The sequence below is a fragment of the Anser cygnoides genome, chromosome 3, assembly GCF_040182565.1.
Source record: "Anser cygnoides isolate HZ-2024a breed goose chromosome 3, Taihu_goose_T2T_genome, whole genome shotgun sequence".
Classification (NCBI taxonomy): Eukaryota; Metazoa; Chordata; class Aves; order Anseriformes; family Anatidae; genus Anser; species Anser cygnoides.
Window position 1 is genome coordinate 810,879 of NC_089875.1, and position 26,044 is coordinate 836,922.

The 26,044-nt window shown below is 49.3% G+C and overlaps 2 protein-coding genes and 1 long non-coding RNA gene across 9 annotated transcripts in view; 1 reads left to right on the top strand and 2 right to left on the bottom strand.

Annotated features, from left to right (window-relative positions):
• On the bottom strand, positions 1–9,357 carry LOC125182423 (uncharacterized). Of its 2 annotated transcripts, none has more exons than XR_010829965.1 (4): positions 9,160–9,355; positions 6,219–6,324; positions 4,083–4,280; positions 1–138 (listed from the first exon to the last, which is right to left on the bottom strand). It is a non-coding gene; the product is annotated as an uncharacterized lncRNA (long non-coding RNA). The 2 variants fall into 2 exon arrangements; XR_010829966.1 differs by having other exon boundaries at positions 5–138; positions 4,029–4,280; positions 9,160–9,357.
• CEP68 (centrosomal protein 68) lies at positions 3,278–24,347 on the top strand. 6 transcript variants are annotated; one of them, XM_013194852.3, is made up of 8 exons: positions 3,278–4,217; positions 6,492–6,650; positions 15,621–16,028; positions 16,932–18,386; positions 19,713–19,835; positions 20,217–20,313; positions 21,254–21,408; positions 22,461–24,347. In XM_013194852.3, exons 1-8 carry the CDS (start codon positions 3,999–4,001, stop codon positions 22,509–22,511), a joined length of 2,667 nt encoding a protein of 888 aa, XP_013050306.3. In that variant the 5' UTR covers positions 3,278–3,998; the 3' UTR covers positions 22,512–24,347. The 6 variants fall into 6 exon arrangements, with proteins under 6 accessions (XP_013050306.3, XP_047916703.2, XP_047916699.2 ...); XM_048060739.2 differs by lacking the exons at positions 3,278–4,217; positions 6,492–6,650 and adding exons at positions 9,476–9,518; positions 10,124–10,209; XM_048060743.2 differs by lacking the exons at positions 3,278–4,217; positions 6,492–6,650 and adding exons at positions 9,590–10,209; positions 11,228–11,415.
• The window catches only part of RAB1A (RAB1A, member RAS oncogene family), a 13,829-nt gene continuing 11,988 nt past the window's right edge, over positions 24,204–26,044 (bottom strand). The window contains exon 6 of the mRNA XM_048060753.2: positions 24,204–26,040. Within this exon, the coding sequence (XP_047916710.1) occupies positions 25,843–26,040 (198 nt within the window). The 3' untranslated portion in view covers positions 24,204–25,842. The remainder of the gene's footprint in view (positions 26,041–26,044) is intronic.

The window sequence follows — 26,044 nt, forward strand, 5'->3', positions numbered from 1 at the left end:
CCACATTCCTCCTCACACAGTAGCTGAGACAAATTCTCTTCAGATAAATGCATGGTAGCCATTATTCTCTGAGGACAAAGACGAGCTTGGTGTTATCTACGTGAGCATGTTGATGAAAGCCGTGTTCACTTGCTGCTCCTGTTTCAGGGAGGAAATGGATAAGGCAAAGGGTCTTAAACTTTTTCCAAACATTAGGCAATGCATCGAGACATTTGCCCCTGAGTACTTTCTTTGACAAAAAGTGATCAAGAGCTTTATAGGACTCCCATAGCTTTCTCTCTTTGCATCTGAAGCACCATCTTAGGAAGTTAATTTCACAGCTTCAGCAGTGAGTATGCACAGAAAAAAGGAAAAGGATGCTTTCTTGAATCAAGTGAAGAATCATCAGGTGGGCTAGGAGCAGACCTCGAATGCTGAAGGGCTGTTGTTAGCTAACAAACTTCACCCCCCTAAAAAAGTTAACATCTGAGGGTTTATAAATAATTTGAGTATTGATACCATCATATTAATAGCATGATAGTGCAGGATGATCATTCATCTTTTAGGGAGGATGAAAGACAAGAAGTGTAGAAGTAGGGTTATCTTCTCTCTAGGGTGGATTTTTTAATATAGAAAGGAAAAACTTTTTTTTTCATTCAAGAGTTCACAGTATGGTTACTTATCAAAGGGCCTGATTCTATCTCAGTGTCAGCAGACATATCATCCTCATCACCTGTGAAATCTCATTTGGATTTAACCACTGATCTTAGTGGCAGCAGGAGGTGATGGCTCTGAACATTTCAGCAGGCCAACTGCTCTGACTCAAAGTCCCACCCGAGACTTTTATCCTTGTATTCCCCAAGGCTGCAAGTTCCCACAAGGCCACAGATGCTGTTTGCAAGGCAAAAAGGCATACCAACAAGAACCAGCACGAGGAAATGAATTTTGAGCCAACCCTGTTGTAATGCAAAGTTAACGGTGTGGTTTAAAGCCACAGAGACCAAGAAATTCAGTATTAGATGTTCCTTAGGGTATCTTTCACTTGGTCCTTCTGATAACAACACCGAGAAAAATAATCAGCTTCTTTGCAGACATGTATTTAGTAACCGAGGTTAAACCGTGTATGGTGTGTTGGTAGAACTTGATTTCTGTTGCAGATCACACAAAAAAAATGTGAAGGGAAATCTTTTCTTAAAGAAACTGTTTGCACATGCCTGAAACCCCTGCTGTACATTCCCACAGAAAAAAATGTGCTTAACCATAAAAATACCCCAAGTATTAACTGGTATGGATGGCAGCTTTTTAAGAACCCAAAGGAATGCCACAAAATACATAAGCCAGGGTCTTTGCTAGTGTGCATTAATGTAATTTCATGAGCTTTCAGTGGCCTATGGACTTCTGATGGGGATGATACCTCCCCAGCAGCATAGTGGTTTGAGTTGGTCCTCTTAAGAAGATAATGTCCTTGAAAATGCCCAGTAAAGGGACATTTTTAAAACTTGTCGGCTACAGCTAGAGGCATTTTATGTGCTCACAGTAGTCTCATGAATTAGTGCCTCACACAAGACAAATGTGTTTTCTAGATGGTCAGTGTTGATGCAGAAGCAAGGCTTCCTGATATTCAGATCAGTTTTCCTTCTCTGTGTCCCTCTTGCAGGGTCTGCTGCGGTCCTTAAAATCTGCTGAGACCCCAGCAGGACCAGGCTTCTATAGTACATGGGTTAAACTTAAAGATATTCTAGCTCCATGTGAGGACGTAGAATACCTCCCATCCTGTTATGAGGGGACAAAGACAAAGATTCAACTTCAGAGGAGGAGCTGGACTGAAAAAAACAAACAACCCTATGTGAAGGCAATACCTAAATGACGTTTTGCACTTAATAAGTCAAAAACTTGTGACCAACCTAGCCCTTACTGCCTCCTTGGTCTGCCCCACAACGGATGTTCTGTTGACGTTACTTCCCTGAGCACCAACATAGAGGTAATGTTTGCCATTCCTGAATATTCCAGTCTTTGAAGAACGTAGCCTTATTTAGACTTAAATCTGTTACTATCCTGGCTACGCTTCTGTAAGGTCATGCACAAAGTGTGTGCTGTGCAGGATGGAGACTGTGAGTAGCAGTACAAATAACTGTGTGTACCTCTGCTAAGGGGAGATGTGCCTCTTTCTGAATTGCTTCTTCTTTGTGGTAAACTGAGACTGACTCACTCACACTTAGGGAGGGTGAAGGTTTTGATTAGCCCTCTAGATTCAGGGACAGCAGGACCACCACTAAGACACAAGGTGTCTCCTTCTGCCGCAGAGGTACACGATCTGCCTTACTACCCTTAAAGGTGCCTTGTTTGGGTTTTTATTGAAACTATGCACCAAAGGCAAGAGACTCCGTTGTCCCTACAGACAGGAGGGAGAACAAGATGTGCTGATGTGAGGTGAAAGCCTGATCTGTAAGACAGGGAAAGTGGGTTTCTTTTATCCTCTAAGTTTTCTGTCAGCAGTCCTGCCTCTGATGTGCATATGTATATGCGTGCTTTTATTTCTACGTGAACACAAATCACTCTAATTAGAAGGGAGGATCCTTGTATTTTTACATGCTAAGCCATTTGATTAATTACTTTAATAAAGCGACACACGGATGAACTCTGGAATTCACTGCCATCTGCTCCAGTACAATCCAAATTCACAGATACAAAGGTACCTGCCTTCAGATAAAACCTACTGCTGAATGCATGTAGAGCAACCACTCCATTGAAGGAGTACGTGTGCCATGTGGGTGTGTTGATGCTTGTGAACTTCTGTAACTGTTCCTGTTCTAAAGCAGTGGGTTTGATCCACGTGACTCTGTATCAGCCTTTTTATTATCTACCGAGAACAGATGGATATGCAAAAAGGACCATATTGCTGTGTCTGGGGGGGTGTGACCCTGGGGTAGATATTACAGATGTTTACTGTGTAGGGCTCTCCTCGGTGTTAAAATTCTCCCTGCCTGTCTGGGGAGAAGACAGTCCTGTGGTTCAGGTTGAGATGGTTTGCTGCATTAGAAGGGTGACACAATAGGATGCTCTCTCTTTTTCCCTTCTGTCATGGAAATGTATATTTGTTCTCTCTTTGTGTAGCTTCTCAATCTGAAATAAAAATCACCCCAAATAGAATTCATGTTTTGGTCTTTGTTTGGAGAAGACCTAGCCTTTTAGCTGGATCGACGTTTGCCCTAGGTGGCCAGGCCTTTTACTGGACTGGGATCTCGGGCTCCATGCTGATACCGTAACCCGAGCAAACTCTGTGATTCCGTTGGAAATGCCCCTGAATGAAAATTGTGTACCTTGGTGTTTGGGTCCACTTTGCAAGATCATGACCTTTGCTGGCATGCTGATGTCACTGATTAACTGCATATCATTCCATTTACCTCCTTCGCCTGAAACTCGTGGCAACCTGATGCTAGGTAACATTTCTTCAAGCCCTCTGCACAGATACTCAGCTCTAAAGGGTCTTCAGGAGAGCTGAGACTAGTATTTAGTTTTTAGAGACGTGCATCATAGTGGGGCACAAGGGCTGACAGACCTGTTGCCTGTTCTGCCAAATGAGCAGACTTCATTCTTTGGAAGAGGATTTAGTTTTGGGAGAAATCATGCAGCAAATCCTTTGCAATAGATTGGTATGTTTGGGGTAATTTTGCATTTGGCACTCATGCCCAGTCTGATCAGCGTGATAGTTTCAGAACTGAGGGCCTGGGTTTGGAAACAAGTGGTTTTGATACAACTTTTCCATTAAAAGCTTGTATGTAGGGTAGATTTTATACTGAGATGCAGAATATCACAAATCCTGATAAAAATCTACTATATAAGAGTATTTTTGCCAGTTTCAAGCATTAAATTCAGGTCCTGGAACTAAAAAAGAAGGGTGCGAATTCATAAAAATTGCAAGCGCCAGAAGAAAGAAGTGTAATTTGAAGGACCTGTGCACGTGTGATTTACAAATCGTAATGGTATTGTCTTGGTATGTTAATTTTATGAATCTATGAATGTGGTGTTTTCCAAAAAGCCTATCTGACCTCAGGGTTGTGTCTTTGTCTTCTTGCTTCCCTGCTGAAACCTTAAGAAGATACCTGGAGGAACGCTGCTGGACCAGCGAGCCGCCAGAGGAGTGCTCTTGCACCTTAGTCACGAACTGTTCAAGTGTCAGCTTTGGATACAGAGATGGCTGCTGCCTGAAACAAGCAGGTTTTCTGAAACTTTCTGAGGTAAGTGGTGATTGTCAGAGCTGTAGTGCCTCACCATTTGAAAGCCATGAAGCTTTATGAGACCTGTGGAAAAAAGTGGAGTGATTGCTTTGTCTTTAATGAGAACCAAGTCAAGCACTAGACTGAGTCCCAGCTGACTCAGTCCAGACATTATTAGAGCTTGCCAGGCATTGTTACTAACACTAAACAAAACAGATAAAGTTTTGCATGATATTTCTACTACCACCTACCAATCTGGCCACATGCTTTTAAATTTCATAGTAATTCAATCATTTTTTAAGAAGAGAGCTTTCAGGAAAATGTACTTCACTTTTTCCTTCTAAAAACTCTAGTGATGGGTTAAAAAGGCAGACCACACATTTTAGTAGTTCACACAAAGAAAAGCATTTAAAATAAATTTATAACAAAAGCAGCTGCTACTGCTGTAACTCAATATGTGGAGGTGAAATCCAATTATGGCCAAGGAGCAGATTCGTTTTTTGTTTTGTTTTTTTTTTTTAAATCCTCAGTTTGCTTGATTAAGGCAGATATAATTGTAGGGAAGTGCTTTGTGAGTCAGCTAAAAGGTTGAAAGACAACACCATTTTGTTCTGCTATCAAAGGAATGGTTTGGGTCTAACAGGTTGTGTGGTATGGCTGTGCTAATAGGTCATCTTTCAGATATGTGGAGTGATGTTAGGTTATTGAAAATCAAATCTCTGCTGTCTTCCCATTATGAGCATTCAAGCGAACGTACAAGTACGTTGTACCTCTTGGGAGTCTCGTGAGCTGTGATCTGCATGAAAATAGCTTGGCAAGTTTACAGCTAACTTGCTGCTCTTGCAAGTTCTTTCATCTTGGATGTCCGAGTAGAGCCACCATGCTAAGGAGGATACCTGTGGTTTTAGACTGGGCAGGAAGGGTAGCAGCTGGATTTTATTTCCACATTTTGAAAGTTATCTTCACGATCGTAAGGGTTGGGTTTGTCAAACTTTATGCCAGAGACCAGACAAATTACCAACTGGCTCTGAAACCTAGGACCAGAGATGCAACACAAAGCCACTCCGCAGTCTTGGGTAACTAGACTTCACCATCTCCACGGGATAGTGATCAGCGATGCAATGTAAATTACTGTAATTACTGTGTCACAAAAACTTGTACACAATCAGGCAGATCTGGATTCTCTTCACTGTGGTATGCTACAATATAATTAGATGGAGATGCCTACAGCTACCCGAGGTTGAGGGAGGCCTCCAAATGTTCGTAACTCAAATCTTGCAAACTGAGCAGGTTCCAACCAACAGCAACAGAGCCACTGAGATTAAACATTACTTCCCTGGTACTGCAACATTAATTAGCTCAAGTAATTTGGCTCACTGAGCTTCTTTAAGGCATGGGGCTTTGTCCTTTCAGCAGTACCATTCTTGCTGAGTTAGGAAACCAGTGTAGCCAAACTCAGAATAAGATCTTACAGAAGGGGAATATGGTATTTATTTAAAGAATTTGCATGTAAGCTGATTTTACCCACTCACACTCATTTTTTATAGATTTCACTTATTCACACTCACAAGCCACAAAATTTGTGTCCAAGTGGTCTGGTCCAAATCACCTGAGTGCAACATAAGCAAAATGGGATGGTGGCTGTCAAATCTTCACTAAATCTCCTAGTTTTTGGAGAGTTCTTTGATAATCTTTAAGAATTGTTGTTTTTTGATGGTCCTGTGCTGCAGTCTCTCTGCCTGCTAGGCTGCCAAGAGAAGGAATAGGAGATGTGGTATGCTGTGACCCTGATGCCATCCTATTATCAGAGAGCAGGGTCTTCTTTGAACAAGTTGACTGTGCTATGGTCTTAGTTGTGCACAGGCCTCCTGAGCTTGGCAAAAACAACAAAGGCCAAACCTTTTGCTAGGCATGGCATCATTTGTTATGATGGCGTCATTCTTCAAGCCACTGCTTTGCTATTGTGATGCTTACATTAACTAATTTTAAATTTATACCAAACCTTCTATTTCTTTTACAAACCTCTGTGCTGATGCAGATTCTGTTCATGCAGATCACAACTCTGGTTTTGAAGAGTCTCTGAGTTCTGCTCAGGACAACATACAGATGACAAAGGACCAATACAACCCTGGAATTAGAATGAAAAAGAAATCCCTCAAGTTCCCCATCGAAAGCAGTGTTAAAATCTCACAATTAAAAAGTCAAATTAGTCCCAATTATTCATTGCCATTATAATTTATTTTGACTGAAAGCTGCCACCACGTCCTGACCACTTGGCTCCTATTTATTCCACAGCAAGGCATCACCTTCATCCGACAAGAGGAAAGTCAGAGCGTTTCTGTCCTTAGAACAACTCTGTCCCATTCATCCCCATCTGCACAACAGCACCGAGCCTTCATCTGCACTTCCTGGGTGTTCTGGAGGAAAGACAACGCTGCCTCGGCCTGGACAGAGGTAAGGAGATGCTTTGGGAGATTATGGAAACTGGAAACACCTGCCTTTGGGGCTGGATTGCCTGTTGCTAGCAGTTAAGCCAGGATGTTTATGGTGTGATGGGTACATCGTGTGGCCAGAAAGGAGAAGTGCAGTTTCTACTTGGCCTTTTTCTTGGGCTAAATCCTTCCACTCTGTCCAGCTGAGCAACTAAGTGGTAAAGAACCGAAGTTGTCCAGCTGCTAACAGTGAGTTTAATTTCCCTGCACTTCAGTGTTGACACTAAAATAGGTATCACTCTGTTTTTCCTCAATTCTTCATTAATCCTGCCTTGTATGTTTTATTTGTGAGCTGCTTTGGGTTCCCTTAAGTCGTATTTTCTGGTGTTTCTGCAAAATTAGGAAGAAGAAGCAGCTACCTTTTTTTTGGAAAGCCTTAGTAACACTGCAGTAGTGACTTTTATCTAAATGTTTTACGTGATCGCAATATATAGGTAAGGGAAGGTTTCTAGGCTTTTGGTGAGCTTTTTATAACTAAAAAGAAGCTAAAGCAACATGTCTGAAGTGAACCTGCTTACTCAGATGTTACTAGAGTAAATGTGCAGCTGAAGGACTGGATTCCCCAGGTGCCTACCATATGGCTGTAAGTATTTGATTAACGACAACCGTTTTGGAACAGGAAATCTGCAGGTCTCACCTGGAAGAAGAGGTACAGGGAAGAGGGCAGGGCTGAAATGCAGAGCAACATCAGAAAAATTGGCAGAGGGTCTGGAAAACAGAGGATCCGAAGAGTTAATCTAGATGAGAATAATTAACTGCACAAATACTGTCGGGAAGCGGTGGATTAAGGAGCCGGATCAGGAAGTTACGGGCAGTTTGAAGCATGAGTCAAGTGCCCTGCTCTGTGAATAATCAGGTAGCATACCAGGATGTGTAAACAGGAACGCAGCCTGGAGAACCACACTAGATTTGCCTTATCATAACCAGGCCTGTGCTAGAGTTTTGGACCAGGTTTAGGTGTTGAGCTTCAAAGAAGCGTGTCCCAGGAAGAGTGAATCAAAAGAACAAGGGGAATGGTCCACGACATGGAAATCCAGACATTGGTGGGTAAAAAGGGTTGTTAACCCCAGGAAGAAAAGGATCTTCCCCAGTCCTGTGAGACCGATCAATTTAGGAACAGGTCTGGCAGAAGGTACACCCACAGCATAGCTCAGGCTGCGGCTGAAGGACTAAAGAAAGGGTGAGCATAAATTAAAGCAAGGAAGGCCTAGGTGAAACCTTCTGAAAGGAACTTTAATAATACAAACGGGGGCTGTGCTGTCTCCTTGCAGTGACAAGCAAACAGAGCCTGACCTCTCCTTTTGCCCGAATGGGCTGGCACATCCAAAGGCATCCGAGTGCTAACGTCGGGGCTAATAGCAAAACGCACGAGCACATCACCACAGCTGGGCTGCTAGCACCTCACAGAGAGGGGTCGGAGCACTTCTGTGCCCTGTCCCCAAACGGCTCCTGCCCACCAGCATGGGTCACAGAGCTTGCCTGTCCTTAAGGAGTGAGGAATGCAGCGCTGCCAGGTTGCAACACAGGTATTTTGTAAATCAGTGCCTGAGCCGTTTTTACACAGGAGGGGGATAACGTCAGTCTCTTCCACGCAGCCAACAGAAGCAAGGAAGGCTTGTGTCAGCTCCTTCCCACCCGGATGGTACCACTGCGAGACAGGCAGGTGAACTGATGGGTTACACGTAACATTAACTCTGTGGCTCTTTAAGGCCCGGCACCAGAAATGGAATATTTTTCCAAACGCAGGCAAACCCTCCCCACAGAGGATGCCATATTACTGGCCAAAAGGTGGCAAAGCGGCTCCAACTGTTCTTTCTTTCCCCTGCAGCGCTATTAATATCCCTAGCAATGCTCTGGGAACGAATAGGTCAGGCCCAGCCCTGCGTTTGCTGATGTCTCCCCCAAACATTTGCGTTGTTAGACTGAAACTTGATGCTGAAGCCAGTGCGAATGCTCTGCAAGAGTATGTGGTGCACGCCCAGGCCTTGGGTTTCCTCGCTGAGAGCATTGACTGCCTGGCTTGTAGTGCGAGACCACTCAAATTGGAAGAGATTACAGACCGAAGTGGTGAAAACCCCACAAACAAAATGGAGACTTCGATCCCAACTTTCCAGAGGACAGAAGTACAGCGCTTTCATGTTTGATCACTGCAAGCAAGCACTGCTTTGTGTCGTAGGTACGGGGATTGCTCCCGAAGTGCCAGCACCCGCAGAACGGATTCAATCCTTTCTCTTCGTTGCAGAGACTTCTCGCTGGGAAGCTCAGGTCTGGAGCTCTCAGACCAGCAGGAAAACCTCCGCACCGGTGTTCGCCAACCGTGAGTGACCGGGGGTAGGAGCTTGGCTGGATTTGGCAGCGTGATACGGATGAAAGAAGGAGGTCTGGCAGCTTTGGAGGCACACACAGCTTCACCCAGGCGAGCTCCATACAAACCAGCACCCAGCTGCCTTCGCTTCACCCGTTCCCCTTGCCTGAAATCAGCACGGCAGGCAGCTGGCTCCCTGGGCCAACACGCTATGTTTTAAGGGGCTTCTTCTTCACGGGGGACGTGGCTTTTTTTTGCGTGAACCCCCCACGAACCCGTCCCAGGAGCGCCGGGCCCTGCCCTGCAGCAGCCTCCCAGCCCCTCCGAAGCAGCTCTGAAAAAAGGAATGGGGGGGGGGGGGGTCCTCCGGTAGGGGAGGGGGGAGCACGCCCCGCTCCTATTGGCCGGCAGCTCGCCCTGCTCCCATTGTGACGCAGCGCCCCGCGCTCCCATTGGCTAAGACGCAGGGGAAAGGGGCGCGGTGCCGGGCCCGGGGGAGAGCGGGGGCGCCGGGGCCGCTGCTCGGTAGGTGCGGGCCGGGCCCGGGGGTGTGGGGCTCGGGGGGGTCCTGGGGAGCTGCCGGGGGGGGATCCGGGGGCTCCGTGAGCCCGGGGGGGGTGTCCGTGGGGAGAAGCGGGCGGCTTCTGCTGTTTTGGCCCCTCTCCGTTAAAGGTAGCGGTGTTGCAGCTGCGGTTGCTGCGTTAATAGGGCATGCTTCGGTGGGTCCTGCTGGTCTTCTCCTTTTTTGGTGGGGTTGAAGTACGATTTCGAGCCTTTTTTTTAGCCGCAGAAGGGCTTTTCGGGAGAAAAGCATGCCAGAAAAAGAAAAACAACAATGGAAAAAAAAAAGTCTTGCAGGCCCAAAAAGCAATACTGGTGTGGGTGTGATCCCAAAACAGCAAAAAGAAGTGCCCGGGAGTGTGTGTGATCCCCAGACAAAAAGAAGTGCCCGGGAGTGTGTGTGATCCCCAGACAAAAAGAAGTGCCCAGCTGAGCAGGACCCCGGGACGGAAGCTCTGGCCGCGTCACCGCTTTTGTTGCAGCCCGTGGGCCGAGCGATGGCGGTGGGACGCAGCGGGTTGGGGCAGAGCCCTTGTTTTCCACCGAGTTTTGTGGCAACTTTTTGGCAGGCAGCTTCCTCTTGACGATGGGAAAAAGTCGAGGGATCGCTTTCCGAAGAGATCCCGTTACTCCTTCTGGACTTGCCCCTGTTGAGGTGAATAAAAAGCTTTTTGTTTTCATTCATTGTTTTATCTGAGAAATGGCCATGGGTGCTGTTTCTGTGCTGCTCCGTTGCCGGTGAGACAACTGAGGGCTCCGCTGTAGTGAGGATTTCTGGCTGCTTTCCTGGGGTTTTAAGGCCAGTGGAAAGTCTCCGCTGTGCCTAAAGCCGTGCCTGTACGTCACTTCGTGGCTGTGTCGAGGTTCTCTTTGTCTGTCCTGGCCAAGGGCTGGGGCTCCCATCCCGTCGTGGGGCTCGATCTTGGTGCGTCCTGGCCACCAGCAACATAAACTTCGGCGTTGCTAGTATTGGAAAATGGTGAGAAACCTTACTGTCTAGATGCTCTTGGGAGTTGTAACTTGGTGCATTAGTAGTAGTAGGAGGAGTGTTTGAAAACTTACAGAAACTGCATTTTTAGTCCGTTTTTAAATACGACTTATTGTCCAGCTGCCCCGAGTGTGTGGGCTGTAGGTATCTGTTATTACTGGGCTGACTGACGCGAGACTTAAGCCACTAAATCTGATAGAAATAGCAATGTACAGCATCTCTGTAAAATAAAGAGGTGTGCCAAGGTTGGTCGTTAATTAATGCACATGAAATTTAAACCTATGAAGTATGCTTTGATACCTTGCTAAGCTTTTCTTTCTTTTCTGTTTTTTCTAATTTTTAATTCGCTAGTTGTAAAGGCATTTGTGTCCTAACCTGTGGGTTTCTCGAGCCCTGCTGGCTGATAGGATTTGGATGGAGTTAAAATCTGGATCACTTTTGAATGTACAGAAAGAGCGGCTTCCTGCTTGTGAGCTGGCTGCAGGGGATGTGAATACATCTTACTGTGGTAACTTCAAGCCCCCGGGGAGGGTTTAATTGAAAGGATTATGTTCATGTGAACAGCGTGATGTACTACAAATACATATTAATGATGAGAGAGAATTGCGTAGAGAAGGGAAGAGCGTTTCTTGAGCCGTGAAGTCAGGGACTGAGCCTACATCCCAAACTGTTGGGTTTGTGTTAGCTTCTTGGAGATCTGGCCATAAATGCCTGCCTGCTGCTTAATGACGGCACAGGGAAGGCACTGCGAGCATGTGAAACACGCCAGCAAGGAGGGAGCGAGCTGCTGGGACGTCCGCTCACGTCCTGATCACCAGTGATGTCCCCTGCTCAGTCGCCTGCTTTTTGTCGGGAAGGAAAGCACCAAAAAGGGTGAGTGCGAGGCGGGACGGGGCAGGCAGGCTGTTAGGCTCTGAAAGGGATACTGGGATTTAATACGTGGTACCTTTAAAATTTGTCAGCCTGGCTGTTATTTTTGCACATTAGGCCATTTGGGTAAGAACAGCAGGAATCCAACTGCAAGTGTCACTTCTGCCTGGTGCACAGACCCTGGCTTTCAAAGCCAGGCACACAAATATATCTCAGAGGATTTTCTGGGCATTTAAATCACCTGTAAGTTGGACTTGACCTTTTGGCATTCGATTCGCCAGGACTTCTGTGCGTGACTTGTTCAAACAAAGCATGGAAATTAGTTCTGAAAGCAAAGTAGCTGGCTGGCAACCAGTTAGGACTGCCAAATAATAGCGTGCTGCCTCTTGGGATCCAGAAGACCACCGTCATCAAAACTGTACCGAATACTTGAAGAAACTGCGCGTGCTATGCCGGTGCAACAGAAAACAGAGGTGGATTTGTGAGCTTGTGAATGTTTTGGGATGCTGTTGCTGTTAGCATCACAAATTTACCTACTGATAAGTGAGATAGATAAGCACATTTATCTTTTTATGATACACTTGTATAATATGTAAAAGGGGTAGGTTTATTAATTATTTTCCTTTCAATTACCATGCCGTTTTATCTGGATATCCAATATTGGGGGGGGGGGGTAAAAAGAGCACAAAATCATCAATTTTAGGATAAAATGATAATGTATAGGGCTGTATGTGATAGTGACCTGAGTGACCGTGACAAATAAGCGAGTGAATCCAGGTGATGGCTAGAGGAACAGCCTGGGGTGGCGGGTTGGGAGAGCCCAGGCGTTATCTGCCTGCCACCGCAGCTGCTGCCGCGCTGAATATAGCAGCCTAGCACTTGCACTCGCACGGCGATCATGTTCCCCAAGGCCGTCAGCATTCAGGAAGGAGGAAGATAACACGGGAGCAGCTACAGCGCCTGCCGTGGGTCACCTCAGGGATCCGGTCTCCCCTGGAGCCCCGGCACGCCGTCCCGCTGCCCTCGTGCTGTAGAAGCGCGTTGGCTCTGCCTGTGGGAGCACCTTGCTCGTCGGGGAGGCAGGTCATAAAACCGGCTCACAACAAGGGCGCTGATGGAGGGTGTGAGGATTGCCTTGCTCCCCCGCTTCCAAGTATTGTTTGAATCGGTGACTTTAAGGTTTCTGCCCTCTCTGTTCAGTGCCGAGGAGAGAGCTCCGCTCCTGAGCCCTCGTGCTAGGGACCAGCTTCTCTTTGCCCCCTTCTGCAAACCCACCTGCAGCCCGTTCCTGCCTGCTGCTTGGCCTGAGCACACCCGACGGGGGTGACCTTTGTAGCCTGGGCTGTGCTGTGGAAGTGCTGTGCAGGCAAATGGGGAGCGAGGGATGCTGAAACAAGCAGGGGAGGGGACAGGTGGGCACAGGGCTCCGGAAAAGCCACGCAACCCCCTGCCGTTCGCAGCAGCACAGCCGCCAGCCCCATCTTCTTCGGCCTGCACTGAAATCACGCTCAGAGCGTGCAGAACTCACCCTGTGGTCGCAGGGTCGGGCAGCTGCACGGGGCCTCGTGCTGCGCAGAGCACTGTCACCGGGGCTGTGCCTGCCTTTCCTTACTTCAAGTGGCAGAAAGCTCCAAAACGCTTCTTCCTCGCAGCGTGTCGCTGCTTGAAGCGACCTCTTGCTGCCGTCCCTTTATGGTGGGAGGCCAGGGTCCCAGGGAAAAAATGGGAGAAAAAAGATGATTTTAAAAAGCAATAATAATAATAATTTCACCCTCTTTCTTTCCTCCTTTTTTTAAAGTCGAATTTGCTCTTGGTGCTCCCTTGGCTGGCCTCTCTTTGCTCCGTCGCTGGCCCAGCTGCAGCTGGGTGAGCACCAGCAAAACCAGTCCGTGTTTTCCTCGTGCTCGGTGCTGCTGTTGCTGGAAGATGCCTCGGTGCTCACGAAGCTCTGAGGAGCCCGAGCAGCTTTGCCAGATGCGTGCCTGTGACCGAGCAGCGCGAAGCCGCCACGTGGGGAGTTTGGCAGCGCTGCTTTCGCTGCTCGGCTGCCTCTGCAGGGAGCCCACCAGGTGTCATTTGTTCCTTGGAGTACCTCTCACTCCTGCTAGCTTGGCAAACGCAAGCAGAGGCGCTCAGCGCTGGCCCGCATTTGCAAAACAAGATTCCCCATGTGCTATTTCCAGTCGCCTTGATTTAGCTAAACGTAGCGAGCCCGTGTTTCTTTGAAAGCCAGGAGCGCGGCTTTGCTGACAGAGATCATCCCGTGGCCCGAACTGCTGCTTGTTCCCGTGACTTCTGCTTTCCCCGGAGGGGGGAGCATTTGTTGCCTGAAGTTATGATCTTGAATCTGCCCAGACCCAGCTAGCCTAATTAGTAAGCGCTTTAAAACCTGCCACATGCTTGTTAGCTTAAATTGGCTCTGTCCTCTGCAAGCCTTTGTTGGGAGCTTCCACCTGAGGGGGATTAGAGAGCTCGTAGGCTCCCCGTTCGGGGACCTGTGCAGCAGTGTGCTAGCTGACAAGACGGATCGTTCACATGTTATCATTTTATTGGCTTAGTGAGCATTAAAGGACACAGCCGGAGCACACTCTTCCTTCCCTCTGTAGACAGACGCCGAGCGCAGTGAGGATCAGCACTTTGCCCCATTGCTGGTGGCTGTTTTTGGTGATGTTTGCTCTGAGCTACGCTTCATCAGAGCTCGGAGGCGAGCAGAGGCCCTGCAGGTCGTAACCTCGGAGAGGCTGCCGGTGGGGTTTGATGCTGCCAAGTGCCTCTCCCTGCCTGGGGGGAGCCCTGCCCTCTTTACAGGGTGCTGGGAGGGGGGAAATTTGAGCCGTCGAGGTCTGAAACGCAGGGCTGCTTCTGCATCATGAGGGTATGCAAACTGCACAAGCTTTAGTCACAGTGGTGGGCTGTGTGCTGTAACGAGCTCACTTTTCACTTTTTTTTTTTAAACTTGGCTTTTTGCCGGGATCCTTTGTTTCCTAACAGTGCTCGGTGTGCATTATTAAAACCCAACTCTTCTGCCCTGTTGCAGCTCCTCACCGGAGGTCCAGCAAGGGCAGCAAGAGGGTGCCGGCAGAGCATCCCTGTGCGTGGAGTGCCTGCGGAGCCCGAATCCATCCCCGGCAGGAGCTGGGTGCCCATCCCACCTCCCCAGCACCCGCTCAGGACTTTGCCCAAGCGCCAGGAGCAGCCGCTAAAGCAAACAAACCCAATACAAGGGCAGCTCCTCGTGCCCCGGCCACATGGCTCCTCGAGAGGCTGCGACGCGTTGCCTCGGGTCGCTCGGCCTGCGGAGGCAGCAGTAGGCGCTCTCCTTGGCTTCCCAAACCGTCGCTGTGCGGGTGGAAATTAGGAGTGGTCTGAAAGCCAGTCACCTGAGATGGCTTCTGTCAGACCTGTCTGAGCTGACAGGCGTGCGGCCAGGCACAGGCGTGCTCTGGCGTGTGTGTGTGTGTGAATCAGAGGCTGAAACCAGAGAGAAAGGAGCCCCGCATATTTACAGGGCTCCGGGGCTCAGGCTTCAGGAGAGCAGTGAGATGCAGTGGGCTTGGCTCTACAGCTTGCTTGCAAATGTGTCATCAGCTGAGCAAGTGTTTCCACTAATTACTTTCACAAGAAGTTGATTTCATGAACGCTTGTGAGTTGGGGTAGAAGTTGCACAGCGAAGTGCCAAGATTCAGGTTTTATAGCCTCCTACCTCCCCCTCTAACTTTTTTTTTTTATATACTTTTGACTTCTGGGTGGCTTCCATTTCAAGTTTTTTGTATTTATCTTTTAAAAAAACCTCAATTTTCCACCTCGGCACCCTTCAGGGCTCGGCCACGTTAATACATGCTTTAGGTTCTAATTAATGATGTCTCATCTGGGCCCGGTGAACTGTTGGTGAGGTTGGCCATTCATTCAGGACAGAGCTGTGCCGTGCCAGCGAGGTGTAAAACACAGGTTTGTTCCCGGAGCGGTAAGAGCTTTAATTAGTTTGTGCCTGCACGCCTTGTCACGGGAACCAGGAAACACTGGTCGGACTGGAAGGCCTCTTTGCTCTTCCCTGTGTTCACCTGATGTGCCAAGACGTGATTTTTATGATTTTGGGGGTTTGCTCCAGAACATGCTTATGATCTTTGCTATTAAACAGAGCCAGCTTCTTCGCTTCGCGAGGAGATGAGGGGAGGTGACGAGGTGCTGCCGTGTGTTGTGTGTTTCAGAGAGCCCAGGCCGCAGCAGCACCTCGCAGGAGCTCTGTGCCGATGGCCTTGGATGTGGGAAAATCCCTCTCTGAAGCCTCGCTGAGCCAGAAGGCCAAGTGCTATGGAAGGTGGGACTACACAGACGTACGCACGGACTGCCCAGAGCTGGCTGACAGCATGCACTGGCTCCTAGAGGCAGAGGAAGCCAAACCCTCCCTGAAAGGGATGGAGAGCCTGGCAAGGAGTGGACGCGGTTGCTTGGTCGCTGGTATCACCCAGAGAGGCTCGAGCTACTGCAGAGAAGCGTCTTCAGCCCCCACGTCCAGATTTCCCAGGGTCCCTTCGGCACCCGCGTCCAGAGCTGCTCGCGGCGGTGATTCCCGTCCTCACCTCAGCCACCGTTTCCTCTCCTCGGAAGAGCAGCAGGTAAGAGGGTTGTACTGCCTGCTGCGGCTGTGTCAGGCCCAGGCAAGGCGGGGATTTGTTTGTCTGGGCCCTGTGAAAGAGGGAAGGAGTGTTTGCCCCAAAGAGCTTGCATTTCAAGTGGAAGGAGAGGCCCAGAGGTGAAGGACCTTGTCTGACATCAAACAAAATCCTTCCGTAGCGCAGAAGGAAAGTACACATCCCCTGACACCGCGTATGCTGCCCTGCCAGCTGCTGCGTGCTTGAAACCGTGCCGAGGTGAGCCAGAAACTCCCTCACCCCCAGCAGGAAGGAGAAGCCCTTCGGTTTTAAGCAGTTAAAAACGTCAGCGCTTAAAAATGCGAGCTGGGGGTGTCGGCAGGAGGCAGCTGCTGGGGGCTTCCCTTCTCCCGCGGCGGGGAAGGGATCGGGCACCGATGCCCAAGCTGTTGCCTTGGTTCCTGCGTTGCCGCCGTGGAGCTGGAAGCTGCTCAAGATGGAGCTCCTTAAGTAACAGTGCCTGTGGCTGCCAAATGACTCACGCAGCCTTCCAAGTCCTCGAGATGCCTTTCCCTAAAAACAAATCCCGTGCAGGCCCGGAGGAGCTGCGTGCAGTCCCACAGAAGGAGCAGAGTTCGCGTTCGAGCCTCCTCTTCAGGCAGATCCTGGGCTGGGCTTTTATCTCTGTAGCCTGGCTGCATGAAGGGGCTTTTTGTCCAGGCACAGAATGCGAGTATTATTCACCATTCCCTAAGTGTCAGAAATGTTTCTCCCGGTTCTTTCTGCTGGGGTTTCCCAGCGGTGTAGGAGGCATGTAATACAGCAGAGGTTGTAAACCGAGCAAGCGTGTGAATTACCTTCATTTTATGCCTCTCTCTCTCTCTTTTCTCCCCTCCCTGGGTCCCTCATCCATGGCTGTCCAAGCAGACGAAAATGGTGGGCTGCTTGGAGCCCGCGTCCAGCGCTCCCAACGCGCAGAGCTCCGCAGAGGAGAGCAGCATCGCGGACGTCTCTCACGACATCTCTACCAGCCAGTGCAGCCAAAGACCCCCGTCCCCCTCCTCCTCCACCCTGGAGTCCTTGCCTCAGCCGACCCCCCTCAGCCCCTCGCGGAGCCGCTCCAGATCGAGCTTCTCCACCCTCTCTTTAGAAGAAAACAGCGCCTCCGAGCAGCAGGAGGTGAAGCAATCCCCGGGCTCGCCAGCTGGTTTGGACGTGCCTCCTGCAGCCACCGCCGCCTGGGACCTGCGGCGCCGGCCGGGCGTGACGGAGGGGAAGGCACCGCGGGCACGTGAGCCCCTCGCTCCTCTGCTGGATGACCACGTAACTGTGGGGCGTGTGAGGAAGATGTCGTCCTACCAGGCTGATTACTGGGCGTGCGCCATTCCGGACTCCTTGCCCCCTTCCCCGGACCGTCAGTCTCCCCACTGGAACCCCAACAAGGAGTACGAGGACTTGCTGGATTACGCCTATCCGCTGAGGCCGAGGTACAAGCTCGGAAAGGCGCCAGAGCCTTTCTTCCACGACTCAGGAATAGATTTGGACAGCTTTTCCCTTTCTCCCGAGGGCACTCTGACATCCACCAGCATCTACGGTCAAGGTTGGCAGGCTCAGGGAAGCAGAGAAAATCCACATCAGGGGTTTGGGGCCTCTGTGAGGAGATACTCGACCCCGGTGTCTAGAAAACCAGGCTGTGTGAGAGCTATCTCATACTGTGAACCTTCAGCCACTGCAAAAGCATCTGTTGCAGAGAGTGCTTCCTCTAATGGCACAGCGGGTCCTTCCAGAGGTTTTCCTAAGGACTTAAGGGCGGAGATAGCGGGGCTGAGTTCATTTGATCGCCCTGATGTGGATGGGAGAAGCTGGTGCCATTTGAAAGGGAGCCCCTTGTCAAATTACAAAGGACAGGCAAAAAGCACTAGCAGGTTTTTACCTACAACACAAGTGCTCCCCCTGAGGAAAGAGTGGGATGGTGATGAAGAATTTCTTTCCCTGCCTCCTCGGCTCAGGGAGCTGGAGAGGTTGTCTCAGATCTTGTCCGAACTTTCCTTAACTAAAAGGACATCCAGGCAAGACCACCAAACCCCTCCGCCTTACGGCGACAGCAAGTCCGAGCGGTCTCCTTTCAGAGCAGCAGGCAGCAGACACCAACGAGAGAGCACTGAAGGTTTTCTTGGGCTGTGTCAACCCTACAGCTCCCAAAAGCCCAGCTGGGAAAGCACTGGATCGTGTAGCCAGGTCGATAGGGATCCTCTGAGCAGGCTTCACCTACCTGCAGACGTCAGGGGCACGTTGGACGGGACGTGCCCCAGTGAGCTGGGTGCCAAGGGGCACCCTAAAGAGAAGGGCCAGCAGGGCGAGTCCCTGGCGCAGTGCATTAAGGTAAGCTAAGACCAGAAACTGAAGCGTATTCTGGGAAGATCTCGTGTGCAGCGTGCCTATATTTAGTTCCTGGCCTCCCAGTGCCTTTTGCATGATGTTTGGTCCCTGGCAGCTGGTAGTAATTTATGCAGGGCGGCTCACTGGAGCAGATGATTTCTTTTGATGGAGCAAGAACCTTTCTGGCAGTGAAGGGTTTTGCAGGCTCACAGCATTTCTGGTGTCTGGGGTATCCCCGCTGGTGGTCTGAGTCCACCTAAAGGTAGCCACAGCTTTTTGGGAGGGCTTGAATTTCAGGGTGCAGCCACACTGCAGAACAGAGGTGTGTCTGCCCTGGACCTTCCCCTGTAACGCTCTGTAGCGGCGGGTGCAGCAGCACAAACAAATTCTTTCCGTTTTAGTGCCTTCCTTTCCAGGCTCGCCTCTCCCGGGGCTCAGCGTCGTGGGGCTGGGCTTGACGGAAACGTGGTGATTTGTCTTCCCAAGCCCTTCCTTCCTGCAGCAAAGCTGCAAGATACAAGAGCCGGGGGCAGGCTGGACCTGGCCAGCATGAAACCCGTGTTTGCTGCCTGCTCCATCGCTCCAGGCTTTTTGATGTGGCGTGGCCATCCCTGCAGCTCAGCCCCGGCTCGCTCGCCTTCCCCAGACTGGGTCTTGCATAATAAGGCCAGGCAGGGTTTGTCTGGGAAGTTTCCCAGGTGTATCTGGTTATCGTGCCACAGAGCCAGGGAGAAGCAGCTCAGCTTTTTGACAAAACCCAGCTCCCGAGGAGCAGAAGCGGGGCCGGAGGCTGGTTTCAGCGGGAGCAGAGGCCCCAGGGTTTTACACAGCATCTTACAAAAACAATCCCTTACCAAGACGCTTTAAAAATAAATGAAAGCACTTAATTGAACCAGACAAACCCCTGGGGAGAAGAAACTGCAAATTAACTCAGTGGGTCTGGTTTGCCACAAGGAGGAGGGCGTTTCTTTGGCAGGGAGGTGGTGGAGGCAAAGCCCCTCCTTCAGCCTGGGTGCTGCTGGCTTTTGACACCTCTCCATAGCAGCCATTTCATGGCGACGCTTGCTTCTTTCCATGTGGTATTTTGGGTATGTTTAGGGGGTTAATTTCCTTTGTGCCTTTTTTTTTTCCCTTGTCTTTTTTCTGTTGACCTGAGCTTAGGGATGTTTGTGTGCTGGGAGGGATGGCAGACGCCACTGGCTCTGCAAAAGGGGAGCAGCAGGGAGCAGGTGCTCTCTGAAAGGCTGCTCAGTCGTGTATCCCTGCTGCTGCCTCTTCTTTGTTAGAGAAATAGATAAGTAATGCCTTTTGTTATGATTTGTTAAGTAGATGTTTTGCTGCCAGCTGGAAGAGCTCATTTGCTGGCTGTATGATGTAGCAGCCCTCACGGACAGCTGGATACCGCCGATGCCGGACGCTGCGAGCGTGAAGGCAGCGCTGCGCCGTTACTTGGTAGGTTTCACCCTCGTCTCTTCTTCCTCCCCCCGCAGTGCTGCGGGCAGGAACGCTTCGCATCGGCCTCGACTGGGTCTGTGCCGCAGCAGTGAGGCAGGGACGTGTCTCTGCGTAGGGTAGATAAGTACCTGAAGCTGGCGTCTGGCACTGGGAGCACAGGCTGGGTGCCCCACGCCCTCTTGGGGCTTCCTGAGCCTCAGCACGGAGCGAGGCACCACCCAGGCAGGTGCTGCAGAGTGCAGCGGGTGTGCAGAGCCAAATCTGGGACCTGCGTGGGGAGAAGCACTCCCCAGGCAGCACGTGGCCGTGCAGCGCAGGCGGGTCTTCCAGGTGTGTGCTGCCCCCAAACACTTGTAAGCAGTGCTCCTCTCCTCCTAGGAGTTCAGGAAGGACGTGGCTGACCACCAGAGCCTGACAGAGAGCGTGCTGCAGCGGGGAGAAGCTCTCCTCGAGTGCATGGCATCGAATTCACCAGGTGAGAGGGGCCTTTGGGTGGGGATCGGGGGAACGGGCACTTCCACCTGGCTGCTCGCGGGCACATCTGGCAGTGCTGGCATTGGCATCTGGCCCCATGGGGGTAGGGGTGGAGACGTGGTGGGCAGAGTTTGTCTCTGACCTCCCAGAGCTGCTGAATGGCAGATTTTAGGGAAAGGACTGATGCTGCTGAGGTTTACACCTCCGTTGCTGCCTGGAGGTGCTGGAGCTGCCCTGTGCCTTGACCTTGCTTCACGCCACCCCATCCATCACGGGTGCTTGCTGCTCCTGTGGGTGATGGATGTGTTTCTGCCTCCTGTGGGCGCCGCCTTAGGCTTTATCTTTAACCACTGCCTGGCCAGCTCCTGCCGGGCCCTGGGTCGCTGTCAGCCTGCAGCTGGGAGAAAATTCTTTCATCCAGCACAGGAGAGGGTGATTTTTATGCCCTGCTTGCACTGGGTGAATCCCAGAGCTGGTAGCAGCAATTTGGGGCCCCCCAGTATTTCTAAAGGAAAGACCACACAGACCCCTCAGGGTGGTAGGGACACTGGAAGGGTGAAGGGAGCCCACAAACGGTGTGTGGCCACATGTGGCTCTCTGTGGGTTTTTGGGTCCTCAAAACCCCGTGTCTGCAGTCACTAAAGGGTTTTTAGTGGTCTGGGTTTACATCCAGATGGATTTTTTTTTTTTTTACATGGTCCTAAAGGAGGTTTCCCACGTCTGTTTGAGCACATCTTTGGGAGCCCCTGTTTTTGTAATCAGCCTTAAGCTGGAGCCTCCTGGGTCACTTCCCGCTGCCCCCGTAACATTGCATCACAGTTTGGAAGGGGCATGGAAGGGGCAGACATCAGCTTAGTGATGTCGCCAGGAACCCTTTTCTTTGTTCTTCCAGCCTGAATTGTCACGTTAATACCGCCTCCTCCATCCTTTCTGTTTTCCAGCTTTGAAAGAAACGCTGGGCTTGATCGCGAAGCAGTCAGAAGAGCTGGAGAGCCACGCGGAGCGCTTGTACAAGTCGATTCTGGCTGCTGTGGGTCCCGTGCAGGGGGAGGACAGGGAGCAGGATGACAGCACGCGGCAGGCAGCAGCTCAGTGGGTAAGCAGGGGAGCGAACTGGCCCTTCCCTGGAGGTGGGAGAGAGGGAAGCGTAGGAAGAGAAGCACTTAAATTAGCACACTGGAAATCAGGCTTTTTTAATCTGATGTTTGCAAGGCCTGGAAGGAGAGAAAACTGAGGGTGATCTCGAAATGGATGCCCTTAGTCTTCAAATGTGTCAGGGACAGAGCAGTGCGTTGGTGAACCCGCTGCTGAGACAAGAGTGTGGTGAGGGCGCTGCCAGCCTGTCAGAGGGACGCACCGAGCAGGCAGGCACTAAATGCAGGGTGCAGGGGATGGGATTTCAGCAGCCCGGGCACAGGCAGCTGCTTTACCAAAATCACTGAGGAGCAGGGAAGAGTGAGATGGCTCTCTCCTGTTTCCTCACAGAAAAATTGTACTCCTCATTTAATGCTGGGAAAGGGAAGCGAGGCAATCCAGGTGTAAAATATGGGCTAGAAAACTTGTTGGCTGAATTCTTGAACACCTCCCTTCAATTACAATGGCAGAGACAACAGCATTGCGGGAGGGAATGACAGGAGTGTGAGAGTAAGGGGTGAGGGGACGTTTGCATTGAGTGGTGATTGAGGGCAAAGTCACTTCAGAGTAGATCCGGACAGATTTCCCTAAGCCATTGGAGCGGTAACTGGGAATTGCTATAAAACTGTGTCCTTATGAAATGACTGCTGGTGCTAGCAAGAAGCCCGGTGCAGGGCCACAGGAAGGCTGGTGCAGCTCCTGCACACCCAGAGGCAGGAATTCAGGAGCTGGAAGACAACTGGGTTCTGGGGGAGGAGGGAGGTTAGCTCAAGAATTTCAATTTCTCCCTGGCTCACTTTAAAATTTTGACTTGCAGAGGGGAAAGATATTTCCAGAACTTTAGAAGAGGAACAATATATTGCATAGCTTTTTTTTTTAATTGACTAATGAATATAGCTGTACCCTACACACTACAGAGGACAGGTGGGGGTGATTCAGGTACAGTGTGCATTCATTGTTTTTGTTCTGGGATTGCAGGCACTGCACAGGAACAAACTTTCTGCTTTATTTCAGGTGCTGCCTCCATCAGACCTGGGCTTTGTTGGCTGCTCTCAGGACGGCTGAGCAGAACCGCAGCACATAACAAGCCGCTACGTCCAACTCCTGCGGAGATGCCAAAATGCGTTGAATCACCATGTCTGGAGTTAGCCAGCCCGGGCTGATTTCAACTTGTTTTTTACTGTGGCTTGAGACAGGCAAGCTGTGCAGTTACTTGGCTACTTGTATTTCTATTTAATATTGCTGACTAAGTTGGGGGTTTTGTGAGTGAGGAATGTACAGCTGGTTCTTTTCTCCTTTTTTTTATGTAGCGTTCCCTTTTACTGAAGTGGCCTGTTCCATGCATTAGCAAAATGTCAGGCACACACTTTTTTAATCTGAGTAATCCATAGTGTGCAGTGCAACTCCTAAGTAAAGCTGTGTGATTATAATAGAAGTGTTCTCATTTTGTGTTTATACCCTTCAAAAATAGCTGCTGGAAGCCAAGAACTAGCAGCTCTTTCTGGTTCTTGGGAGCAAACAGAACTCTTATAATTACCAGGCACTGCTGCGGCAGTGCCTATTTAATGTTGTGTTAGGCAGAAATGCAAAGAGCCAATGCTCTGGGTGGCTCCTGATAAAGCAACAAGCAGGTGCGTACTCAGGCAAGTTGTGTGTGAACTGCTGCTGCCCCTTGCAGTAGTTCTGTGAGCACAGTGCTGGTTTCCCTCTGTGAAGAGGATGGAGCCATTCCCTCACAGCTCGCGCTGCTGATCGGTGCTAGCAAAGCCATCGGAAAGGGCTCCCAACCCCTTTCTGCCATAGAAAAGGGCAGGCCTGAATTAACAAGGTAAGTGGCCCCAAAAAAAAAAGGTTACAGCCAATTACAGACTGTTGGTACTTGGTTTTAATTAACCTTTAAACTAAATGGTTATCATTGTGTTCTCCTGCAGAATACATCATTTCCTCCCATTCTTATGAACAGAGTGGATAACGTTTGTGCACCATGCAAGTAGAAGGGGGAAAGCGCAGTGAAATTATTTAGAGCTCTTAACTGTTTTAGCTGGGGGGCTTGTGGTGGTTGTTTTGTTTTTTGATACCCTCCCCTATCCTCCCCCTCAGCTTCAAGGGCAGGTTTTTAAATCACGAGGCTGCAGGTGACAATTCCCAGCTCAGCGTGCACCAGGACAGTGCTGCAGTGAGACTGCTCTCGCTCTGGCCTCACCACCCCAGGCTCCCTGCCTGCGGGCACACCGGGAGCCTTACTGCAGCAGGACCAGCCAGGAATTACCCAGCCGACATCACCCCAGCTTTGATGAAAGGAAACTGCTGCTGCTTTGTCTCCATGTGCCAGTTGTAGGCCTGGCCCATGCTGCTGAAGCTATTTAGTAAGTCAGCTCACAGGTGAGAACCCTTCAGCCAGGATTTTTTTTAAACCTGCTGTGTACTCCAGCCTGACACCCAGCTAGAGCAGTTAATGGTGCCACCCTGTCAAGCTGTAATTTAGGGAAAAAAAAAAATAACCACCAAACAACTGGTGTAGGCCAAGTTGGTTTTGCAATGCTTTTATTACTGTATATATTAACATTGTTTTGGATAGTATGTAGCAGGCATCTTGACATTTAAGTTCATTTGTGCAGTTCTCTGGAGGGAAGATGTTTTACCCTCAGTACACCTCCTTCGGGTTCGCTTCCTGATCTCAGCAGCACTCACTACTCCTACAGCTCCTGCTCTCCAGGAGGAGCGAGTCACACAATGAATTATACCAACGAGCACATCTCTAATAGAAAGCACATCACTTTATTTTGTGAAGGTCTCACGTGGAAGAGTTCAACTTAACCATGACAATACTTTATGTATTACAATTGCCTGTTGATTGATGCAACTATGTTGAAGAAAGCTGTTAGCCAAAGTTCCCCCCCCCCCAAAAAAAAATCAGAGGCTATTTGCACCAGTTTTAGTTTATACCTCACAACATACCTAGGCTATATTTCTTACTATCACAGGGTGTATTTACTACTAGGGGAATGTTACATGGTCTTTCAAACATGAGACTATTTACAGAATAGGCTGAACAGTTGAGTTTAGATAAAGCTGAACAATTTTACATGTATAGGAAGTGTTATAGGCTAGCTTTCCTGTGGCTTTTAGCTAGACATCAGGCACTAATGATTTGATTAGCTCTGTACAAAGAATCACACACTGCCCAAAACCTCTTGGCTGCTGGTTAGTTCCAAATTGTTTGCAAGAGCGCCTACATGAGCAACAGTCTGGTGTGGGATCTTACTGTCCCCATTTCATCCTTCTGACGCCTTTATGCATAACCAAATAGAAACTAAGCTGTTGCATTAAGAAGAGTATTAATTAAAAGAGGATGGAATTAACAGTATATAGAAAAGACATAATATACTGGTACAAAGTTTTTTACCACCTCAAGGTTATGCTGAAGTATTCACGTTAGGGAAGTACCCTTCTGTCCCCTGCTACCCAAAGCAGGCAGGTATTCCCTAAGTCAAGTCCTTGAGAAATAAATTAAGTTCCAAGACTAAGTGAGGGAACTGTAGTACATTCAGAGTGCATTATGCCTCCATGGACATCGGCTAGGTGTTCCTGGTACAGCGCACGTGCCTTAAGCACCACAACACCTCAGTCTTTTGGGCCATAGTCACTAGTTTTGTTGTAGGGAAGGTCTCTGGTCTACTACAAGGTCTAAGAGCCATGGCTGCACAATGATATGTTTTGTGCACAATGCAAGCCTGATTTCCCCCTTAGCCAATACAAATTAAGACAATATTTATCACCATACAGTTTGATATTACTTCCAATAAGTACAATATTTATTAAACATTTCTTCAGTTTTGTTACATATTGTGCAACAAATTACAATATTCTGCAGCCACAAATTATATGCAGAGTATGAAGAAACTATTAATCAGAGATAGTGTGATCTTTCCATTTATAATTCTACAAGAAGGAACTAGCAAATCAGATCTTACATATATCTTACTAAATTTTATGCATGGAAACTGACAGACACTGTTGTGCTGTTTGATACAAAATGGCTAAACTTCATCTTCAGAAGACTAAACCTGACATCTAAACATGCCAATAGAAACATCAAAACAAAAATACATCCTAACCAACCACAGGAAACAGTCTGGTATCAGGAAAAGCAACAAGGATTACACGTTTATAAACCAGCACACAAAGGTTTAAAACAGTTCTGAAAATGAAGTTAGCTGTCTTGAGTCAAGGGAATAAAAAAAGTCAGTATTGACCATTTACAATCTCTGACCTTTGTGGAGACGGTAAGAATCTGTTGTAGTGCAGCTACATACAGTACAATTCAGGCAATTTTTTTTCACTTGGGTTCAGATTGCAAATTCATTGTTGTGAGACAAAAGGGGGGAGGCAAGTTTTAGCAGCAACCTCCACTAGACTGCTTGACTGGAGTGCTCTGAATTTTAACATTGGACTTCTCCGCACCACCAGCTGTTGCTCCAGGACCCATTCGTTTTTTAATCTCAGCAGCCATGGTCATGAAAGACTGTTCTACATTTGTGGCGTTCTTTGCACTGGTTTCCAAAAACGGAATTCCAAGAGAATCTGCAAATTCCTGT